The sequence below is a fragment of the Nomascus leucogenys genome, chromosome 16 (assembly GCF_006542625.1).
Source record: "Nomascus leucogenys isolate Asia chromosome 16, Asia_NLE_v1, whole genome shotgun sequence".
In the NCBI taxonomy this organism is placed as follows: domain Eukaryota; kingdom Metazoa; phylum Chordata; class Mammalia; order Primates; family Hylobatidae; genus Nomascus; species Nomascus leucogenys.
Window position 1 is genome coordinate 1,885,075 of NC_044396.1, and position 19,266 is coordinate 1,904,340.

Sequence of the window (19,266 nt, forward strand, 5' to 3'; positions counted from 1 at the left end):
TTGTCATGACTTTCTCTCCAGCATCTGCAGCAGTGCCTGGAGCATTAGTTATTTATTGAATAAATGGATACACGATTCTAACATAAGCACTGTTTAACAGAAAGAAGTGCTTTACATTTCACGGTGATACTGTTTTTAAGAAAAAGAAAAGTGCTTTCAAATTACGTAGTCACTGTTGACTAAGTTAAAATATACTGCTTCCTGTAATAGACACTAGTTTATAAATTTCTGTCTTCAGTGAAAGTATCAAAGTATAGGAACCTTCAATGCCCACATTACAGTGGTTAAGAATTGAGGAACTGTTTGGATTCATGAGCTCCAAGACTTCCTGTGTGGCCTTGTTCAAGCTACTTTATTTCTCTTGTACCTCAATTTCCTCATCTATACAATGGTGATAATCAGGCTGTTACAGGAACTGAAGGAGTGCATACAGGTAAAGTACGTAGAAAACGCCAACCAACGTAGAAACACTCCGTGGATGATGGTTATTATCATTACACCCGTGATCTGTGTGACTTAGGCAAATTACTGGAAACAGGTCGGAGAGGTTAGATAATCTATAAGATGTATATATACATATCAAATTGTGGCTTTTAAGCAAGGAAATATGTGCTAAGTAACCTAACTCATAAGTCTTCAATAAATGTTAGCAAAAAAACCAAACAACATATTACGCTATGAGAGAGAACTGTCATTTATTTAAGAACTGTTGACAACTCAAATGATAAAAACACTCTTTGTAGAGGTACAGACTGTCTTGACCTTGCCAGTTAACTTTCTCAGGAATTAGAAAGTCATTTTTTAATCTCATAACAGAATTTAAAATGGGTTTCAGAATAAAGACAGATAATTGAATTTTCGTCATTGTAGTCCTTGATTTGATGACTTCTTTCCAGAATGCTAAGCCTTTGGTGAAAACTGGTTTTCAGAATAATACAAAGACACTGAGTACACTCTGCTTGAAGGGGAGGGAAAATGCTTACGTTATGCAAGGAATGCAGCTTCTTCCCGCGATGTTTTCTCGTCTGAGGCCTTATTAAAACCTAGTCTTGCTATTCCTGGCCACATTCGCACCAGCTGACGTCGATATATAAGCAGTCCAGTAACTGGCTATGTTAAGGAACTTGGCCTATGAGAATTTAGAAAGTAGAAGCCATCATGTGCCACTGATGTCAGACTAGACATTTTCCCCCACGTTGGTAATGATAGTTTAGAACAGCTCTCTGCTACTTATGTATTCTGCCCTGAATTTTGCTAAGATAAGACTTTTAAGGAGGTTTTCCCCTTCTTTAGGAGAGATGCAGATGATGGATATGTTACAGCAAAATATTTGTGTAACCAGTGAACATGAATGTAGCCATTTATTTGATTATTGCAGCATGTGTTAAAGAGCTGCTACTACCCGTTTGCAGCCTAATGTGTTTATTACAGTCTTCCCAATGGCATCTTGAAGTGTCTTTCAGCTAAAAAATTCATGAGTATTATTGGCTTTCAGTCAGAAAATGGAATATGTTTTCTAGTTACTGTCTAATACACCACTTTAAGGCCATTATACAAAAGTAATCTAAGAGCAGACGATACTGAGAGGAAGGAATTTTTAGCTTAGACATTTGTTTATACACTGTTATTACTGTTCCTGGACTAAGACACAGCATAAGAGAAGGTAGGTGCTAAAGCCAGTTTACCTAGAGACTAGTTTCAGTTGTAGGATATGTTACTTTCTTCAATCCTCTACCTAACAATAAATGGCTAGTGTTTTAGTATTGAAAATCATATCCTAATAATAGTGGTTTGTGTCTATCTTATTGTTATTTTTAAAAGGCAAATGTACAGTAAACTGCTGTAAACTAGTAAAGTTGAACTTATTTGAAAACAAATTCTGGATTTTTCTGGATTTATTTGAAGTGAGTCCTCTAACTTTGTGACTTAACTGCTGTTACTATATGAATTAATGTACAGTTTTTTGAGTCTACATTAATCTGTAGATACTATAGTATGTGAGGCAAATTAAAATTTTACTGTGTGAAAACCAAGAAGCACTACAGTGTTATGTAAAGATGAATTAAAAGAGCCCTTATGATCTGGTAAAAAAGAGTAATGACACTTGGGAGGAAACAATACATAATTTTACTAGGTAAAAATTTTTAAAATATTGTGTCATGTCCTCTATCACTGTTAAATGCATTATTAGTTTGCCAATGGGAAGCAGCGTTTGATTTTCTGTGTGCTGTCATCCCAGCATTTAGTAAATCCACATAGTTCTACTTCTGTTTTGTCTGTGTGATGATTCTTTGTATGAATCGACATTATATCCTTGAGTAGTCTGTGTATTTCCTGCATAGAATATTTATTCAACTGTTGCCAGAAGTTGGGATCTTGCCAAAATAATGTCTGCTTTGGGTAATTTCGACCAATTAACCCTATTTGAAAAGAGGTATTTCCCTTCCTCTAGCAATTGGATGTCTTCTGTATCATCTTACTGACTTCCCAAGTTTGGCCTACTTTCTTTTCTACCTTTCTCAGGCATCTACATCCAAAAAGCACATTTTGTTTATTGAAGAATTAGATACTATGTTTTTTAGACTTATCAGAGCCTGGCCCAGAAATTTTGCTTGGATCGCTCTTGGAACACAGTATACTTTGAAGGAGAAACTGTTACCAGTTTAAAATGAGCAAATGTTTTCATTTGTGATAAAGCAATAGTGGATGCAGCTTTAGCTGTTGAGGTGGGATTCTGAGAAACAGTGGGCTGTAAAAGATTATCCTTTTGTAGTTTAGTTGAATAGAAATGGAAGGGTATTTAAGTGAGGTTTTATGTATACTTTTAATATTGCTTGAGCATTTCTTGGTTTTAAAAGTTTGTAAAGGGTTAGACTACATACTATACAATTTCACATGTCTATCGTAAAGAGAATTCAGAAGGAACCTCGGAAGTCTCTAAGTCTCTCTCTTCTCATAACAAGAGCTAGATGATTTATCAGGCAGGTCCTCTTCAGGTAGACATTCATAAGAGAAGTGGTTTCAGTAGCTCTTTCTATGTCGTTTCTAACTTGGGGAATTTCAGAGAAGGCCTAACTTTAAGAACATTTATTGGAGCTAGCAGTCAGGATCAGATGTTCGATCACTTTATTATGTTTGGAGTTTAGCAGCAGTAGTATCCTTATTCTTTAACTGAATTTGTTCTGTATATAATGCATCTGGCAGTTTTACAAGCCTTGTTTGGAAGATAGCCTGTCCTGATAAAAGATAAAATGCATATTATCGTTTACATAAATTATGGATGATTAACAAGCTTTAATGGTATGAGGTTGTATTGAGAGCAACAGCTTTGTTACCTTATAAGTTATATTGGTGAATTCCATGAAAGTACATTTTTGAATTGTGTTGAGGTTTAACATTTTATTTTGCTTTCTGTCATTACACTAAGGATTCAGCTGGCTTTGTTCACCCCTCCCAGAATATTGTTACTTTTTAGAGATAAAACTTACTAATCGTAAGGCTGTAACTCTTCCCTACCGTCTAGCTCATCCAAGTTGATATCAAGGGATGTAAGGGAGGATGTATGGTCACTGTGAAAGCAGGGCTATTGTGTTGTTACAGATAACAAGAATGGATGATTTGAAACTTTTTTTTCAGCCTTGTCCTTTCACAACCCCCAACATCTGGTAGAAACTGGTTTGCTCTCAATGACTGTAATTACCATCAAATACAGCCTGAGAGTTTGTGTCATTTTCAGTTTGTGTGATTTACGTTAAACAGTTTCAGCATTGACAGTGAGATGCTTAAGAATTTTAATTTCATGTGAGTGTGCAGAAATGATAAGAAACTATTAATTTAGAGCTGGTCACCAAATGAAATTTTAGAACCTTCAGTGCTGCTCTTTAGTATTTTCCGTCTCCTACCTTTACACTGGAAATGAATTTTTTAACTTCGATCTACAAAAGTGCATCAAAATTCCTCTGTCCATAGAGTTTATTTTAGATATTTCTCTATGAGTGAATATACACTAGAATGTACATTTATACAGAAAAAGTAATTTATATAACTTAGAAGAAAGTCATTTTTATAACTTATCTATCTCTCTCTGGTTTTTATTTGTGTCACTTCTGCATTGCCCAGTATTTTGAGTGGGGGGAAAAATGAACTCACCTGGCCCCACCTCCTGTTCCAGTGTGGAATACTGACACTTGCTGCCAGCCCAGCCTCCTCACACAGAGCATTAGAAATATCAGGCAGTCCACTAGGTTAGAGCACCTCATTCGTGAGGTTCTCTGTTATTTATTTGGCTCTCCTACTAAAACGCAGGGCATAAATTTATGTGTCTGCTCTAGGACTGCAGCTGCCTGTCACCCCCTGTCCTTCTCCTCCCTTTCCTGTGTCAGTGTTACATTCTCTCCCCTCTCTTTTGGTCTCAGGTCTGTCTCCTTTTTGTTTTTATGGGTGATTTGCAGTGATTCAGACAGGGCATCCTTGTATGTTGGCACTTCCTGGAGGTTACTAGGAGGCAGCCATCCTTCCTTGGCTTGGCCAGGCATCCCCGACTCCACCCCACTTTCCCCTTGGTGGTGGAAAGGTAGGTTGGAGGTGTGTACTGGGGCACATAGCCCAGGAATGTTGCTCTAAGAAGAGGACATGTGCAGTAGACACAAAAATATAGGGAAGCAATTATGATCATCAAGCCGAAAGGTGCAGATTTTGAGGCAATGTGTTTAAGATACCACTACATAACAAAAGGGAAAACCACTTGGCATTTAAATAACTTACTTCAAGAGGAAATTATGGTATTTTCAGTCTACAAATAGAGTGGTTTTTAAGCCAACCTTGAGTAGGTACAAGCAAATTATAAACAGTCTGCTCAAATGATTTTACTATACTTAGACTAGAAAATGGCTCCTCTTCTCCCTCCCTCTGATCCCTATGTCCCAGTGCTGTCCCTCGTATGTTACAGTTGTTCGTGTATGTAATTTAGAATATTCACAGGTAAATGATGCAAATAATAATGTTAAATCATCCTCAAACTGGGTGTATATGACTTTAGGTAAAACAGTCACTTACTTTGTCTATTGAAAGCTATCTGATCTTTCTGATAGTACCATACATTTTAGTATATGTGGCAATACTTTTGAGGGGGGGAATAGCCATTTTAACAACAAAACTTGTCACCTATACCTACTATATAGGGCATTTTACTATGCTGTATATTGAAGGCTCTATTTTAATGATAGAAACTTTCTTAAGTTTGTATGACTTCTAGAAAGCTGCTTTCAGAGTGAAAATCTCCTAGGTCATTTGTTGAAAGCTTACTTAGACTGGATGTGTAATGTTTTTTCTTACATCTCATGATTGAAACCATGGGAATTGTGGTTCAGAGAGAAGTACTGAAAGTGATTGTCTATAAGGTATCATCTGAGAAGGGTTCTGGAATTTAGGGTTTTGTTGTTGTTATAGAGATGGGATCTTGCTATGTTGCTCAGGCTGGTCTCCAACTCCTGGTCTCAAGTGAGCCTCACATAGCTAAAAGTGGTGAAGCTTGGACATGAATACTGGCCCTTAACTTCTCTGCTATTCTGCCTGTCACAGTCTGCCTCTCTCATAGTAAATAAATACAGATTATACTTATTATCAGGCCAAAATTGCGACCACAGTGTGGGACATTGGGACTTGGTTGCATTGCCCTAACCAGCAAGAAGCTTGGGTATCAGCTTTGAGAATTATTCCCTTCTGTGTCACCGCTTGAATCAAATGTGTACCATGGGTGCAGCCTCCGTAAATGGATACAGTATTTCTTCATTCTGCTTACATACGACTCTTTAAAAAAAAAAAAAAAACTAACTCCACTGCGCTATTGTATCAGAAGTGGCGAGAAGAAATTATTGTAGTACAGCTGAGACTGGGCAGCCCAGATGACAGGGAAGAAGCAGCCCAGCGATTTGACTGGTATGCGTTATGTTCCTTAGACCTCCTTGCTCTTTGTCCTTACTCTCGATTGTCCCCTGTCGTCTTCCTTAAGTTCTCTGTCTTCTAATGCACTTGGCCTTCCCTTTGATTTTTTTTTTTGTTCTATCCAGAAAAGAAAAGAAGCCACTACAAAAAAGTAAAGGAGGGCAAAGGCAATTTAGAAGTCTGGGGGCCAGAAGGAAGGGGAAGTAGTATAGAATAGGAGCTCTAGGAAAGACTTTAAATGCAGATTTCAACTTGTCCTGCTGCATTGTTTTTTTTTTTTTGGTAAGCAGTTATTGAACACCTTGAGTTTATCTTTTATGTTTTCCTCACAGTCTTTGTAAGTCTCTTTGTTTAGCTCTTTTAGTACTTAAACCTCTGTCACTGGCTTGTTCTTGCTTACCTAAATACTATTTTGATTATGTTAGTGATGACGAGCACACTGGTTTTCTTTTTTTTTTTTTTATTTTTTTATTGAGAGGAATTCAGCAAGCAGGAGCTGATCATGGTCCTTCCCACTTGGGGTCAGTCAAGTTCCCCTGACTTTTGGGGCATATCTTAAGACCTTTGGCCACAGCAGCCAGAACCAGCTGAGGGAAGGAAAGTTTGGAGGCGGCAGGATGTGAGAGAGGAAGCGACCATGCTGTGTGCAGGGAGGTGAGCTGCCACAGAGAGAGGGCACCGAAGGAGGAGCAGCCAGGCAGCTGCTGCAGGAGAGCCAGGCACAGGAGCTTCCCGAGGGGCCAGGAAGATCCCCCACTAAGGGGGCATTGATGAAGAGGCCTTGTGCAGGAACTCAGGGCTACAGGGGTGTCAGATGTACCTAGTTAAATTCGAAAATCCTCAATTTCGTGTCCTGGCACTGGCTCTTCCCTGGGCTGTCTGTCGTGGGTGAGCTATTGCAGCACAGACTTCACATTGGCTAACCCAAAACAGAGACTGGGAGGAGCCCTTACAACACCTGTAGTTTCCACATGGTGCAAGATCACTCTTGAAACTGGAGGCTGGCAGCCCAAACCCAGAGCTGGTAGATGTAGTTCATGGTGCTGTTGAAATACAACTCCTGTTTAAAGAATTTGGGCCCAATGAGGTAGGCTTGTTTGTTGCTTAAATGTTAACCTTTACATTTGCTTAATCTTAAAAGATTTTTTTAAAGAGACGGCTTTTATGTTAGAAATTATACATGCACATAAAACAATGTGTTAATTACTGGTCTCAAATTTCTGATTGGAGTCAAAGTTCTTTTATTGTTGGTAAAATGATCAGACACTTCATCATCAGCTCTCTTCATTTTTTTCTTCCTCTTTGTTTTCTGTTTTAGTTGCTGATATGTGTTCAAGATGAGTGGGATGGGAGAAAATACCTCTGACCCCTCCAGGGCAGAGACAAGAAAGCGCAAGGAATGTCCTGACCAACTTGGACCCAGGTTAGTTCTTGCTGAGAAAAGGAATCAGTATTTATTGAAGCCACATGAGTGTTTCTTTGTTATTTTAGCATTGATTTTACTGCCAATTCAAATATTGTGTTGGTTTTTCTCCTTAATTAAATCGCTGAATATGTACTTGCTTACATTTTGAATATGCAAATCAGTTACAGATTGTATTCTTTACGAAAAGAGGAAAGCTGTAAACTTCTGGTATCTTTTGACTCTTAGAATCAATTTATTTAATAATATTGAGTTTGATTACACAATATTATAACAAGAAGAAGATCCTATAGTAAAAAGATTTGCCGTTAATTTTATAATGGGTTTTATTTTTTGTTGTTTTATTTTTAATGACATAAAATGTTAAACCCATGTACTTCTGAGTTGAGAACAAAGATTGTGGCTCTTTAGTGAATAAAACAAAGAATTTTAAAGCAAATTTCATCTCATATATTATGGGTGGAAGTGTGGATTGTTATAACGCCCATGTCGGGTAATTTTGCAGTATCAAAATTATAAATGCATATCCTGTTTGAACTAGCCATTCCACCTTTAGGAATTTTCCTATTATGTACTTTAACACATGCAAAATGATGTGTATATTGCAAAAGATTCGGAAAAACCTAAATGTCTGTTAAACAGCTGTGGTACATCTAGAACCTGGAACACAATGCAGCTGGGATAAAGATGAGGACGCTCTTTATGGGTTAATATGAAAAAAATCTCTTAAGAATATTGTTACAGACAAAAAGCAAGGTTTAGAAAATGTTTATGGAATACTACCATTTGTACAAACGAGGAAGAAAAAAAGAATCTGTGTTGTTTTAGGATAAGAAACAATAATTGTTGCTACCTGTTTCGGTGGATGAGAACTGGGCAAATAGTTATCAAAAGTAGAAGAGAGACTTTTCACTTTTTCAGTGTTTTAAATCATATAATTTTAAGAATTAAATAAAAACACCTTCTACCTAATGGACAGTAAAAACATCAGACATGAAAAATAGTAGGGAAGAGGGCTAGGAAAAGTCATCAAGAGAGGCAGAACAGGAGAAAGGGCAAAACACCAATATTTTATATTCCCTTTTCCCCTTCTAGTTGCCAAGCAAAACATCAAGCCCAATAAATCTCCACTCTCTACATCCCAGCCCCCAGCTCCTCTAGGTTCCCTAGTATTTCCTGGTAAACCACAAACTTCTGTCTGTCAGACTGCCTTTAATAGTCAGTAGCCCTACCTGGGGAGGCAGTGGGAGTAAATGGGAACTGTCCCAGCTGTGGGCTGTAGTGGCAGGTCTCTGAGCCCTCCCTCTGGGGCGCTCAGGGGTCTTTTGAACACAACTCCCCTTTCTCACCTATTTGTCATTTATTTCTTACCTTGTGTGAGGGTGAGAGGGCATGGGTGGAGGGTGGTGGAGGGGGCCAGAATGGGAACTGGGCTATTCTAAGCATTCCAGCCACTCTTTACCTTTTGCTGTAAAAACGGAAGCTACAGGTAAAAATGAGACTTAGAAAAAAAACCAAATTCTGAATTACTCTGCTAGTAATTGGTGGGGTGATCCTGGACAAATTGTATAAACACTATAAAATAGAGACATTGTATTATATTATGTATTACTTTATGAAAATCAAACATATTTAGAGATGATATATGAAAGTCTATTGTGAATCCAGAAATTTTTAAATTAGTATTATATACAAATAATTATATATAAAAATACAGAAAGCTGCTACATTAAGCAACTTGCTTTTCTGCCTTATTGTATTGTTTTGAATGTCATTTAATGGGCCCTCCTTTGCACTTGAGAAAATAATTGTATGCTGTTATTATGAAAAGGAACTTTTGAGTTTACTATTTTGTCACATTCTAATGAGATTTTGCCTCTTTTGATATTTTTCCATTCCATTAACTTTTTAAAACTTTAGTTGAAATTGGACTGTTTGTTCATATTTTGCATGTCATTCAGCTTGGACAGTTAACAAATTTCCTGGGTCAGTTTCACTTTTGTTTCTAGCTATATTGTGACTTTTTGCATTACCTAAAAAGGCTGTTTGGTTTGCTTACTAACATTCTGAAGAAGTCTATAAAATTATAAATATCTGGTTTTATTTTTTATGTTTTACCAAAAATTATTGAAATTTATTCCTGTTATTAACTGGGTTAACTTCTCTTTTAATAATCTTAAATAAATTTTAAAATATAACCTCCTTTACCTTTTTGAAACATTCTCTTATTTGTCAATTAATTTGGTGCCCACTTGTTTCAAGTACTGCACTAAGCACAGTGATGAGCACAGTCCTGGTCACTGTGAAGCGGACAGTCCAGTGGGAGACGCCAAACACATTGAACAGATAGTTTCATTACAAACTAGGCTTAGGTTGATTTTTTTAAAAAACATGGAATACTTTTGGAAAATTGTGTTTTTCCCCCAAAAGTATTTCTGTGTTTATATAGGTAGCTTTTGTTTGCTATCTTTGTATTAAACTTGTTTAACACGTTCGTTTTTTTCACAATAGCTCTTTTTCAAATACATCATAAAAATGTGTTTCTTCTTTTAAGCCCCAAAAGGAACACTGAAAAACGTAATCGTGAACAGGAAAATAAATATATAGAAGAACTTGCAGAGTTGATTTTTGCAAATTTTAATGATATAGACAACTTTAACTTCAAACCTGACAAATGTGCAATCTTAAAAGAAACTGTGAAGCAAATTCGTCAGATCAAAGAACAAGGTAAGAGGACTGAATTAGTATTTTGAAGAGTTGAATTGGTTTCTGTTTTTCCCTGTGTGAGAAGTCCCTTCAGAGTCCCTTTAATCCATTTCTTATGCTTAAATTATTGATGAGGAAATGATGTCACAGTGTAAGATGAATGCAAGTATCGCTTGCAGTGGTTTATAAATAGGCTTTGTATAAAATTCAGCCATTCCCTAAAGACGGAGGAGACCGAGGTGAGTCAGGGTGATGGAACTTTTCATCTAGTAAACTCAATTAGGTGCCCACAATTCTCCTCCCCACACCATGGCATTTTCAAGGCACACACAGCAAGTGACCATCAAAAGTTGCAAGTAGCAGCCAGTTTGAGATGTAAACCAGAAGTAAGGAAGTGAAGCACCTCCTATTTCAGCTAGTCAGCATATTTGATTAGTCTGAGCCTCAACTGGCCATGCCACTAGATTAGAATTTCATATCCTGAATGACAAGAGATTTGAAAGGCTCTAACCTCCAGTAAGAAATCTATCTGTGAACTTGAAACACAGAACATGACAGCTCTCTTCCTATGGTTTTCTTTTTTTCTGAGATAATTTTATGATTCTTTTCTTTGATATTTTTGCCTACAGAAAAATATCAAGAAAATAATGTTTTTAAGAACACATTTGACTTTGTGGTGCCAAAAATAAATCTTTATTCGGCATGTATGAACAACGTTTTGGTGCCCAGGGCCAATATATGCTCTTGAAGTATCTGCGTACTGCTTTTCTTTAGGCCTGGGGAGATTATTATCTTTTGTAATCTGATGTGTTTTTTGTTTGTTTGTTTTGTTTTTTTGCTTTTTTTTGAGACAGAGTCTCACTCTATCGCCCACGCTGGGGTGCAGTGGTATGATCCTCAGCTCACTGCAACCTCTGCCTCCTCGGTTCAAGCGATTCTCCTGCCTCAGCCTCCCGAGTGGCTGGGATTACAGGTGCCCGCCACCATGCCCTGCTAATTTTTTAGTATTTTTAGTAAAAACAGGGTTTCACCGTGTTTGCCAGGCTGGTCTCGAACTCCTGACCTCAAGCAACCCTCCTGCCTCGGCCTCCCAAAGGGCTGGGATTACAGGCGTGAGCCACCGTGCCCAACCTGTAATCTGTTTTTGAATGCATCCTCTTAGAGTTCAAATTTTTAAAATCTGCCTTTTATATAATAGTCAAAAAAGGCATATTTCATAAAAATAATGTCTTTGTCTTTATAATACATGAGACTGAAAATGTCTGCTCTTATCTGTCACAAAATCCTAGCTACCTATTAGCATATCATCTTAGCATTTTCCATTTTCATACATATACTGTTGAGCTAAATTCTGTATAAAATAGTTTTACAAGTATAGTTCTGTCTTCTAAGAACATAAAAATATACATATAGCATTCACAACACAGTTTCTAACACCAGCCCACTCTGCAAATCAGTCTTTATTTCCTGATTTCTCCATGACCTTTAACATCCAGTGGGTTTCTTCTCCCAGTGCCCATTTCAGTCCCCTTCATCACTCGTCTTTCTTTTCCCTTTGGGGTTCACTAGTTATCAAAAACTCAGTTTAAACCTCAATTTTGTATCTTCATATTTTAGTGTCAGCAAAGGGATAAAATAATATTCCTAGAACTCTTAGGAGAAATAATTGGTTAAAGTTGTTAACCAGTGCCTTGAAGTTGCTGTGTTTCTAGTTGCTGATATCATTACAGTAAAGAAATCATTAAGCTTCTTGTTTTAGGTTTCTAAGGATTATGAATGATTCAGTTTTGAGAACACTGCATGTTTAGATAGTACTTCTACATTTCAAAACATATATATATATATAAACCACAATGAAGGTCTTGCACAAGTTTTTAAAGTTTGCAAAACCTTGGTAATTCCCCCTTCAAACCATAAAACATGTTCAGATGTGTCACGCTGGGACTGCGCCATACCTTAACCATAGTTCTAATCATAAGGCTGCATACCACAACCACCCAAGAAGCAGCAATATACACCCTGTCACGTCTTATTCTTCTAATAATGTTCCTGCTAATTTGAAAAGCAACGTGTTTTGTAAAGGGAAGCAAAACTTAAATACCAAATGAAAAAAATGAAAAGCATAAATGTACTTTTAAGTTCTCAATTACTCTGATATTTTCCGAATAGTCTTTGTTTAATAATCGGTTTTTAAAAAAGAGCAGAATTGAATCAGACAGGAGCTACGTATGAATCCTGGTCCATTTAGGAGCTTTTTGAACCTGGGCAAATTATCTTACCTCTGAGACTCAGTTGCCTCATACAGAGTTTAGTGCTAACAACACCTACGTCACATAGCTGTTGAAGATATGAGCCATGTAAATTCAGTAAACACCTGTCATAGTAGACGTTCAGTAGTTTTCATTACTACTTAAGCAGAAAGATGCCATTTTTTCTGTCTTTTTTTTTTTTTTTGAAGGAGTCTTGCTGTGTTGCCCAGGCTGGAGTGCAGTGGCGCGATCTCAGCTCGCTGCAACCTCCACCTCCTGGGTTCAAGCGATTCTCCTGCCTCAGCCTCCCGAATAGCTGGGATTACAGGCATGCGCCATCACGTCCAGCTAATTTTTGTATTTTTAGTAGAGATGGGGTTTCACCATGTTGGCCAGGCTGGTCTCGAACTCCTGACCTCATGATCCGCCCGCCTCAGCCTCCCAAAGCACTGGGATTACAGGCGTGAGCCACTGTGCCTGACCTATTTGTAGAAAGTAAAAAAATTTTTCTGGTGCCAGAAAATCTGTGCAACCCCTGCATACCACTCCATCAGCAGCTCTGTTTGGGCCAGTTTGATTTTTCTCATCATCTGACAGCCAGTAAGAACAACACATAAGTCAGGCCAAAGTCTTTCTCTCTAACTCTGTGTCTTCCCCCAACCCCAACTGATCCCCTGACCAATCAGCATAAATAAAATCCAACTACCATCTTTACACCATTATCCAGAGTTAATTTATATTTCAGTCCTAGTTGTCAGCGTGAATAAATGCATTTGGGAGCTCAGGAGAACATGCGCATTATGTAACACACCTGCGTATTTATCCTAGCGAAGTTAAACTGGGTTGCATGAGGGGCCATACTAAAGATAACACAATGAGGAAAGCTGGGCTCATCTTTATGGAACCCCGCTCCAGTGTCAGAAGCTATGGCGTGTCAGCCAGGCATGGAGGGCTCTTTCCCTCAAGTCTGTGCTCTTGTCAGTTGCTTCTCAACTTTTATATGCTTTGTAAATAAAGGGAGAGACAAAAAGGATTTTTAAATGGCCTAAAGGATGGAAATTTGGAGGGGAAATTACCAGCTATTTAAATTAATAAGCATTCTGTTGTACGTAGCGCTTTATGAGACCCAGATTTCATAAACGCCAGCCCTCCAAGAGCATTAACTGTGGAATGGACTTTGTAGAAACAGAGCAAGTACACACAAGAGTTTGATGCTAATAGTGTGACTGCTATCAAATAGAGAATTCCATACATGTTGGTGGGGTTTTATTTGGCCCACATTCATAATCCTTAGTTATTAGCTAAGTTAGTTACTTAGTAATTAAGTTAGATCTTCTATTGGCTAAATAATTGTGGAGAATTTTTAATACCAGCTAAGACTAAATAAATAGTTCTTACTGTGTGTCAGGCAGTTTTTAAAGTGCTCAGATTTGATAACCTATTTAGTACTCAAAACAAACCATGGAATAAGTGTATTGTTTTCCCCCTTGGCAGGAGGGGAACCTGAGACACAGAGTGGTTAAGTAGCCTGGCAAAGTCACACAGCCATTAAGCGAAAGAATAGGGCAGTCTGGGTCTGGAATCTGCACTGTCATCGCAGCTTTCTGATACTGAAGTAGGATATTTCTTTATATTTGGTATGATAGTCATAAATGTTTAGAACTTCTCTCTTCTATAACTTAGAAACAGGAGTCATGGAAACAGATAGCAAATAACCATTTTCCCTAACTGGGAGGCTAATATTGCTTCTATTCCACAGAAAAATAGTAAGCACAGGCATACCTCAGAGATACTACAGATTCAGTTCCAGATCCGCACCATAAAGCGAATATAAAGCAAGTGACGTTAATTTTTTGTTTTCCCAGGGTGTATAAAAGTTATACTTCCACTGTACTGTAGTCTATTACGTGTACAACAGTATTCTTTAAAAAATTAATACATTTTAATTTAAAAATACCTTAATGCTAAAAAGTGCTAACAAGCATATGAGCCTCATCAACAAGTTCTAATCTCTTTGCTGGTGGGAGAGTCTTGCCTCAGTGTTGATGAATGCTGACTGATCAGGGTGGGAGTTGCTAAAGGCTGGGGTGGCTGTAACGATTTCTTAAAATAAGGTAACAGTGAAGTTTGCCACACTGATGGACTCTTACTTTCATGAAAGATTTCTCTGTACCATGCAATGCTGTTTGATGGCATTATACCCGGAGTAGAACTTTCAAAATTGGAATCAGTCCTGTCAAACCCTGTTCCTGCCTTATCAACTAAGTTTATGGAATATTCTAAATCCTTTGTTGTCATTTCAACAGTTTTCACAGCATCTTTACCAGGAGTTGATTCCATCTTGAGAAACCATTTTCTTTGCTTATCCATAAAAAGCAACTCCTCGTTTGTTCAAGTTTGATCATGAGATTGCAGCAATTCAGTCACATCTCGGGCTTCACTTCTAATTCCAGTTCTCTTGTTATTTCCACTGCATCTAGAGTTACTTCCTCCACTAAAGTCAGGAATCCCTTCAAGTCATCCATGAGGGTTAGAATCAGCTTCTTCCAAATTCCTGTTAATGTTGATATTTTGACCTCCTCCCATGAATCATGAATGTTCTTCATGGCATCTAGAATGGCAATTCCTTTTCAGAATATTTTTCTTTGTACTTTGCCCAGATCTATCAGAAGAATCACTCTCTGTGGCAGATATAACCTTACAAAGTGTATTTCTTAAGTACACCTTGAAACATGGTTATAGCATAGATACTGTGTTAGCAGGCATGAAAACAAACATTTTTGGCCTTGCACATCTTCATCACAGCTCTTGGGCGACTGGGTCCATAGCCAATGAGCAGTAATATTTTGAAAGGAATCTTTTTCTAAGTAGTACGTCTCAACAATGGGCTTAAAATGGTCAGTAAACCATACTATAAACAAATGTGCTGACATTCAGTCTTTGTTATTTCAGGGCACAGGCAGAGTAGATTTAGCATCGTTCTTACGAAGAGCCCTAGGATTTTCAGAATGGGAAGTGAACATTTACTTCAAGTCACCAGCTGCATCAGCCCCTTAACAGAAGAGTCAGTTTGTCCTTTCAAGCTTTGAAATGAGGCATTGACTTCTCTCCTCTAGCTATGAAAGTCCTAGATGGCTGCTTCTTCCAATAGAAGGTTTTTTTGGTCTACATTGAAAATCTATTGCTTAGTGTAACCACCTTCATTAATGATCTTAGCCAGATCTGGATAACTTGCTACAGCTTCTCCATCAGCACATGCTGCTTCACCTTCTATTTTTATATTACGGAGGATTTTTTCGTTAAACCTTATGAACTCACCTTTGCTAGCTTTAAACTTTTCTTCTGCATCTTCTCATAGAATTGAAAATAGTCAGGGCCTTGCTCTCAATTAGCCTCTCATTTAAGGGAATCTTGTGGCTGGCTTGATCTTCTGTCCAGACCACTGAAACTTTGTCCATATCAGCAAAACGGCTATTTCACTTTCTTATTTTTATTTTATTTATTTTTTTTTTAAGAGATGGGATCTCACTAGGTGGCCCAGGCTGGTGTTGAACTCTTAAGCTCAAGCGATCCTCCCACTAGGCCTCCCAAAGTGCTGTGATTATAGGCATGAGTCACCACATCCGGCTGTTTCACTTTTTTATCGTTGATGCATTCACCGAAGTAGCACTATTTTCATTTTCAGTTGCTTTTCTTTTCTTCTTTTTTTTTTTCTGAGGCGGAGTCAGGCTCTGTCACCCAGGCTGGAGTGCAGTGGCGCCATCTCAGTTCACTGCAACCTCCGCCTCCCAGGTTCAAGCAATTCTTCTGCCTCAGCCTCCTGAGTAGCTGGGATTACAGTGCCCACCACCATGCCTGGCTAATTTTTGTATTTTTAGCAGAGACAGAGTTTCACCATGTTGGTCAGGCTGGTCTCAAACTCCTAACCTAAGGTGATCCACCTGCCTTGGCCTCCCAGAGTGCTGGGATTACAGGCGTGAGCCACCACACCCCACCAATACTGCAGTTTTTGATGAAGATTAACTATTTTTCCACTGAACTACATATAATTCATTTTCGCACATTTTCATGTGGCTTAGTGGCTTATATGGTTAATGAAATCCTTAAAATTCGTGAGCAGGGATGGAATTTCTATTCTCATTTTCTCCTAGGATCCCCTTATTTTATTTCTTAAGTACATGGAAGTTTTTTGTTTAACAGCTTTCAGATAAAGAGGATTTAAATAATTGAATGTGTTCTCATGCTTTAGGATTTATGACGTGAGCTCTCACCTCAAGACCCAAGCCGGCTATCACACTCTAATAGAAAGTAGACATCCCTTGTTTTCTTGATCATCTTGTACTTGTATGAAAAGAAATTAATTCTGTCATTGATGTATGACACTAATCATACATCAATACTGTATGTATTGCTTTCATTCAAGAGTCAATATTCATTCAATAAATTTTGTATTGAGTATATACTGTATATAAGACATATGGTTATTTGCCAGGGGAAATCCAGCAATCAGTAAGTACATGATTCTTTTTCTTGGAGCTTTCACTCATTTGGGGGGAAATCAGCTTTCAGACAACTGGCTGTGGAACTGTAGGGGACAATGGAAAGGAATGTGATTATTAAAGAAGCCTGTTGATTATTGAAGAAGCTGGCACAGGCTTCGAGGAGGACAATAAACTTGAACTGGGTCTTGCTGTAAAAGTAAGATTTTAATAGGTAAAAAAGTTGGGGCTGGGCGTGAGGAGAGGCACTCCACACAGAAAGTAGAGGAGCCTGAGTGCTCAGTGGCATGCGGTGTGTGCCAGGTCAGACTGTAGAATAAGATGTATGGAAGCACTTGGTTGGATTTGAGGCTGAAAAGGGCAAGTCAGAGCTAGATAGGAGAGTAGTAAGCCCAGTACAGTAAGCAGTATTGGAATTTGGAGAGGGTAACATTAAATGAGAGACCTCTAACCATCTTCAGCAGAGCTGGCTTGAAGTCATCTACCATCCTCTCCAGACTCTAGAGATACTCTATATTTGGAAAGGGAGACAATTTGGATTTTTAAAAATTCTAAATCTAGAGGGGGAGAGGTGTATAACTAATGAAACAACAAGAAAAAATGAAGTTAAAACAAACGTTAGAAAACTATAAAATTTCTCATTCATCAATAAGAAGAAATAAATTTTGTTTTATAAATAAGCTTTCATTTATTTTTATAATTTGAATAGACTTAGAAGGAGCAGGAGGAAATGAAGAGGGGGAAATGACAGAGGTGAAAGACAGTGAGAGAGACTCACAATGACAGAGAGCTGGACAGAGAGAGGAAGAGGGAAAGTACACTCAGAAGTACCCACGTGCAGGTTCAAACACCAAGATAGAGAAATTCTTAAATATAATATCTTAGTTTGTAGTTCCTTATGACATTGTCACTAATGACTTAATGCAGAGTCATATTGTGACACTGCGGGCACATTTGTAGATAAGAGCCCTTGGGCTGAGCCCACTAGCTGCCAGTCCTTACCTTCTGTCCTACTCCCACCCCAGCTTTAGTGAAGAGCGCCCACATGTTTCCTGGCTGCTCAGCCCTCCCTTGTACTTGTCAGAGGGTGGGGGGCGGTGAATCAGTATGCTACCTGCCCCTACCACTTTGATTGCTGGGGCATAGTATCTGCCATTGTGCCCAGGGGAGTAATACTCGGCCATTCCTCCATAAGAATCTGCTAAAGGTACTCAACAGCTATTCCGCGTTTGCAGTGTATAGTGACAGGGAATCTGGGTGGATGATAGTAGAAGGTCCAGTGGCAAGGGGGCTTCACCAAGACCTCAGGTCTGACCAGTTTGGCCTACTGCTGTATTCTTGTGGCTCATTTCATCAGTACGTATATACCCAAAGCCCATTACCCTTGACTACTTATTGCTGCTGACACATACTTCACATACTTGTGCTTTTTCACTTTTGTGTGATTATTTGTATTCTTTCCTCCCTATCCAAAATACTGCTTTTCCTGTTGCTGTCTATTCCCATTACATTCCTACTGTTCATTCTTCAAGGCGCATCTCAAACACTGCTTTTTTTCACAAAACACTTTCTAATCTCCAAACAAATATGAATTCATCTCCTTTGACATTTCTTGTACTGTCTGATCTTACTCTGTTTAGTGTTTGTTTAGTGTTTTAGGTACTTCACTTTTTCTTCACCCACTGAATGACAGATTTCTTGATGGCAGAGGTTGGATTATCTACCTAACCCTTGGACCTGCAGCAGTTCTTTTTTTGAGACAAGGTCTCGCTCTGTCTTCCGGGCCGGAGTGCAATGGTGTGATCTCCACTCACTGCAACCTCTGCCTCCCGGGTTCAAGCAATTCTTGTGCCTCATCCTCCTGAGTAGCTGGGATTATAGGTGTGCACCACTACAGGCATGCACCACCACGCCTGGCTGATTTTTGTATTTTTAGTAGAGACGGGGTTTCGCCATGTTGCCCAGGCTGGTCTCGAACTCCTGAGCTCAGGTGATCTGCCCTCCTTGGCTTCCCAAAGTGCTGGGATTACAGGCGTGAACCGCCGCACCCAGCCACCTGCAGCGTTTTTGAGTACGATGTTTGTTCTTAGTTTATTTAAAATAAATATTTGTTGGATTTTTCTGATTCCTGGCCTTTATTCAGCCTTGTGTAATGGTTTTATATCAGGAGAAAATACTGCCCTAAATTTAAGAACATAATATTTGTATTCTAGTAATTGAGTGAATACATTCCCGTCCTTGCACAAGGATTACAGATTACAACCTCTGTTGTGACAAATATTATTTACAGTATTTTTGTTTGCCTCCTGATAGTGCATTAACGTCTTTATAAAACAATTGGTGGTGAACTGTTAACTCTCTTAGATTCTGATAAGCATAGCTGGAGCCCTGTTTGTTTTTGTAAGGATGAAGAATCCTCACAGCTTGTCGACTAGAATATATTTTG

At 38.5% G+C, this 19,266-nt stretch overlaps 1 protein-coding gene across 7 annotated transcripts in view; it reads left to right on the plus strand.

Moving 5' to 3' along the window:
* Positions 1 to 19,266, plus strand: part of NCOA2 (nuclear receptor coactivator 2) — a 297,018-nt gene that overhangs the window by 180,190 nt on the left and 97,562 nt on the right. For all 7 annotated transcript variants that reach the window (XM_030794911.1, XM_030794915.1, XM_003274812.3 and 4 more), the window contains 2 exons: positions 7,262 to 7,366; positions 9,921 to 10,093. In XM_030794911.1, the coding sequence (XP_030650771.1) occupies positions 7,281 to 7,366; positions 9,921 to 10,093 (259 nt within the window). In that variant the 5' untranslated portion in view covers positions 7,262 to 7,280. The remainder of the gene's footprint in view (positions 1 to 7,261; positions 7,367 to 9,920; positions 10,094 to 19,266) is intronic.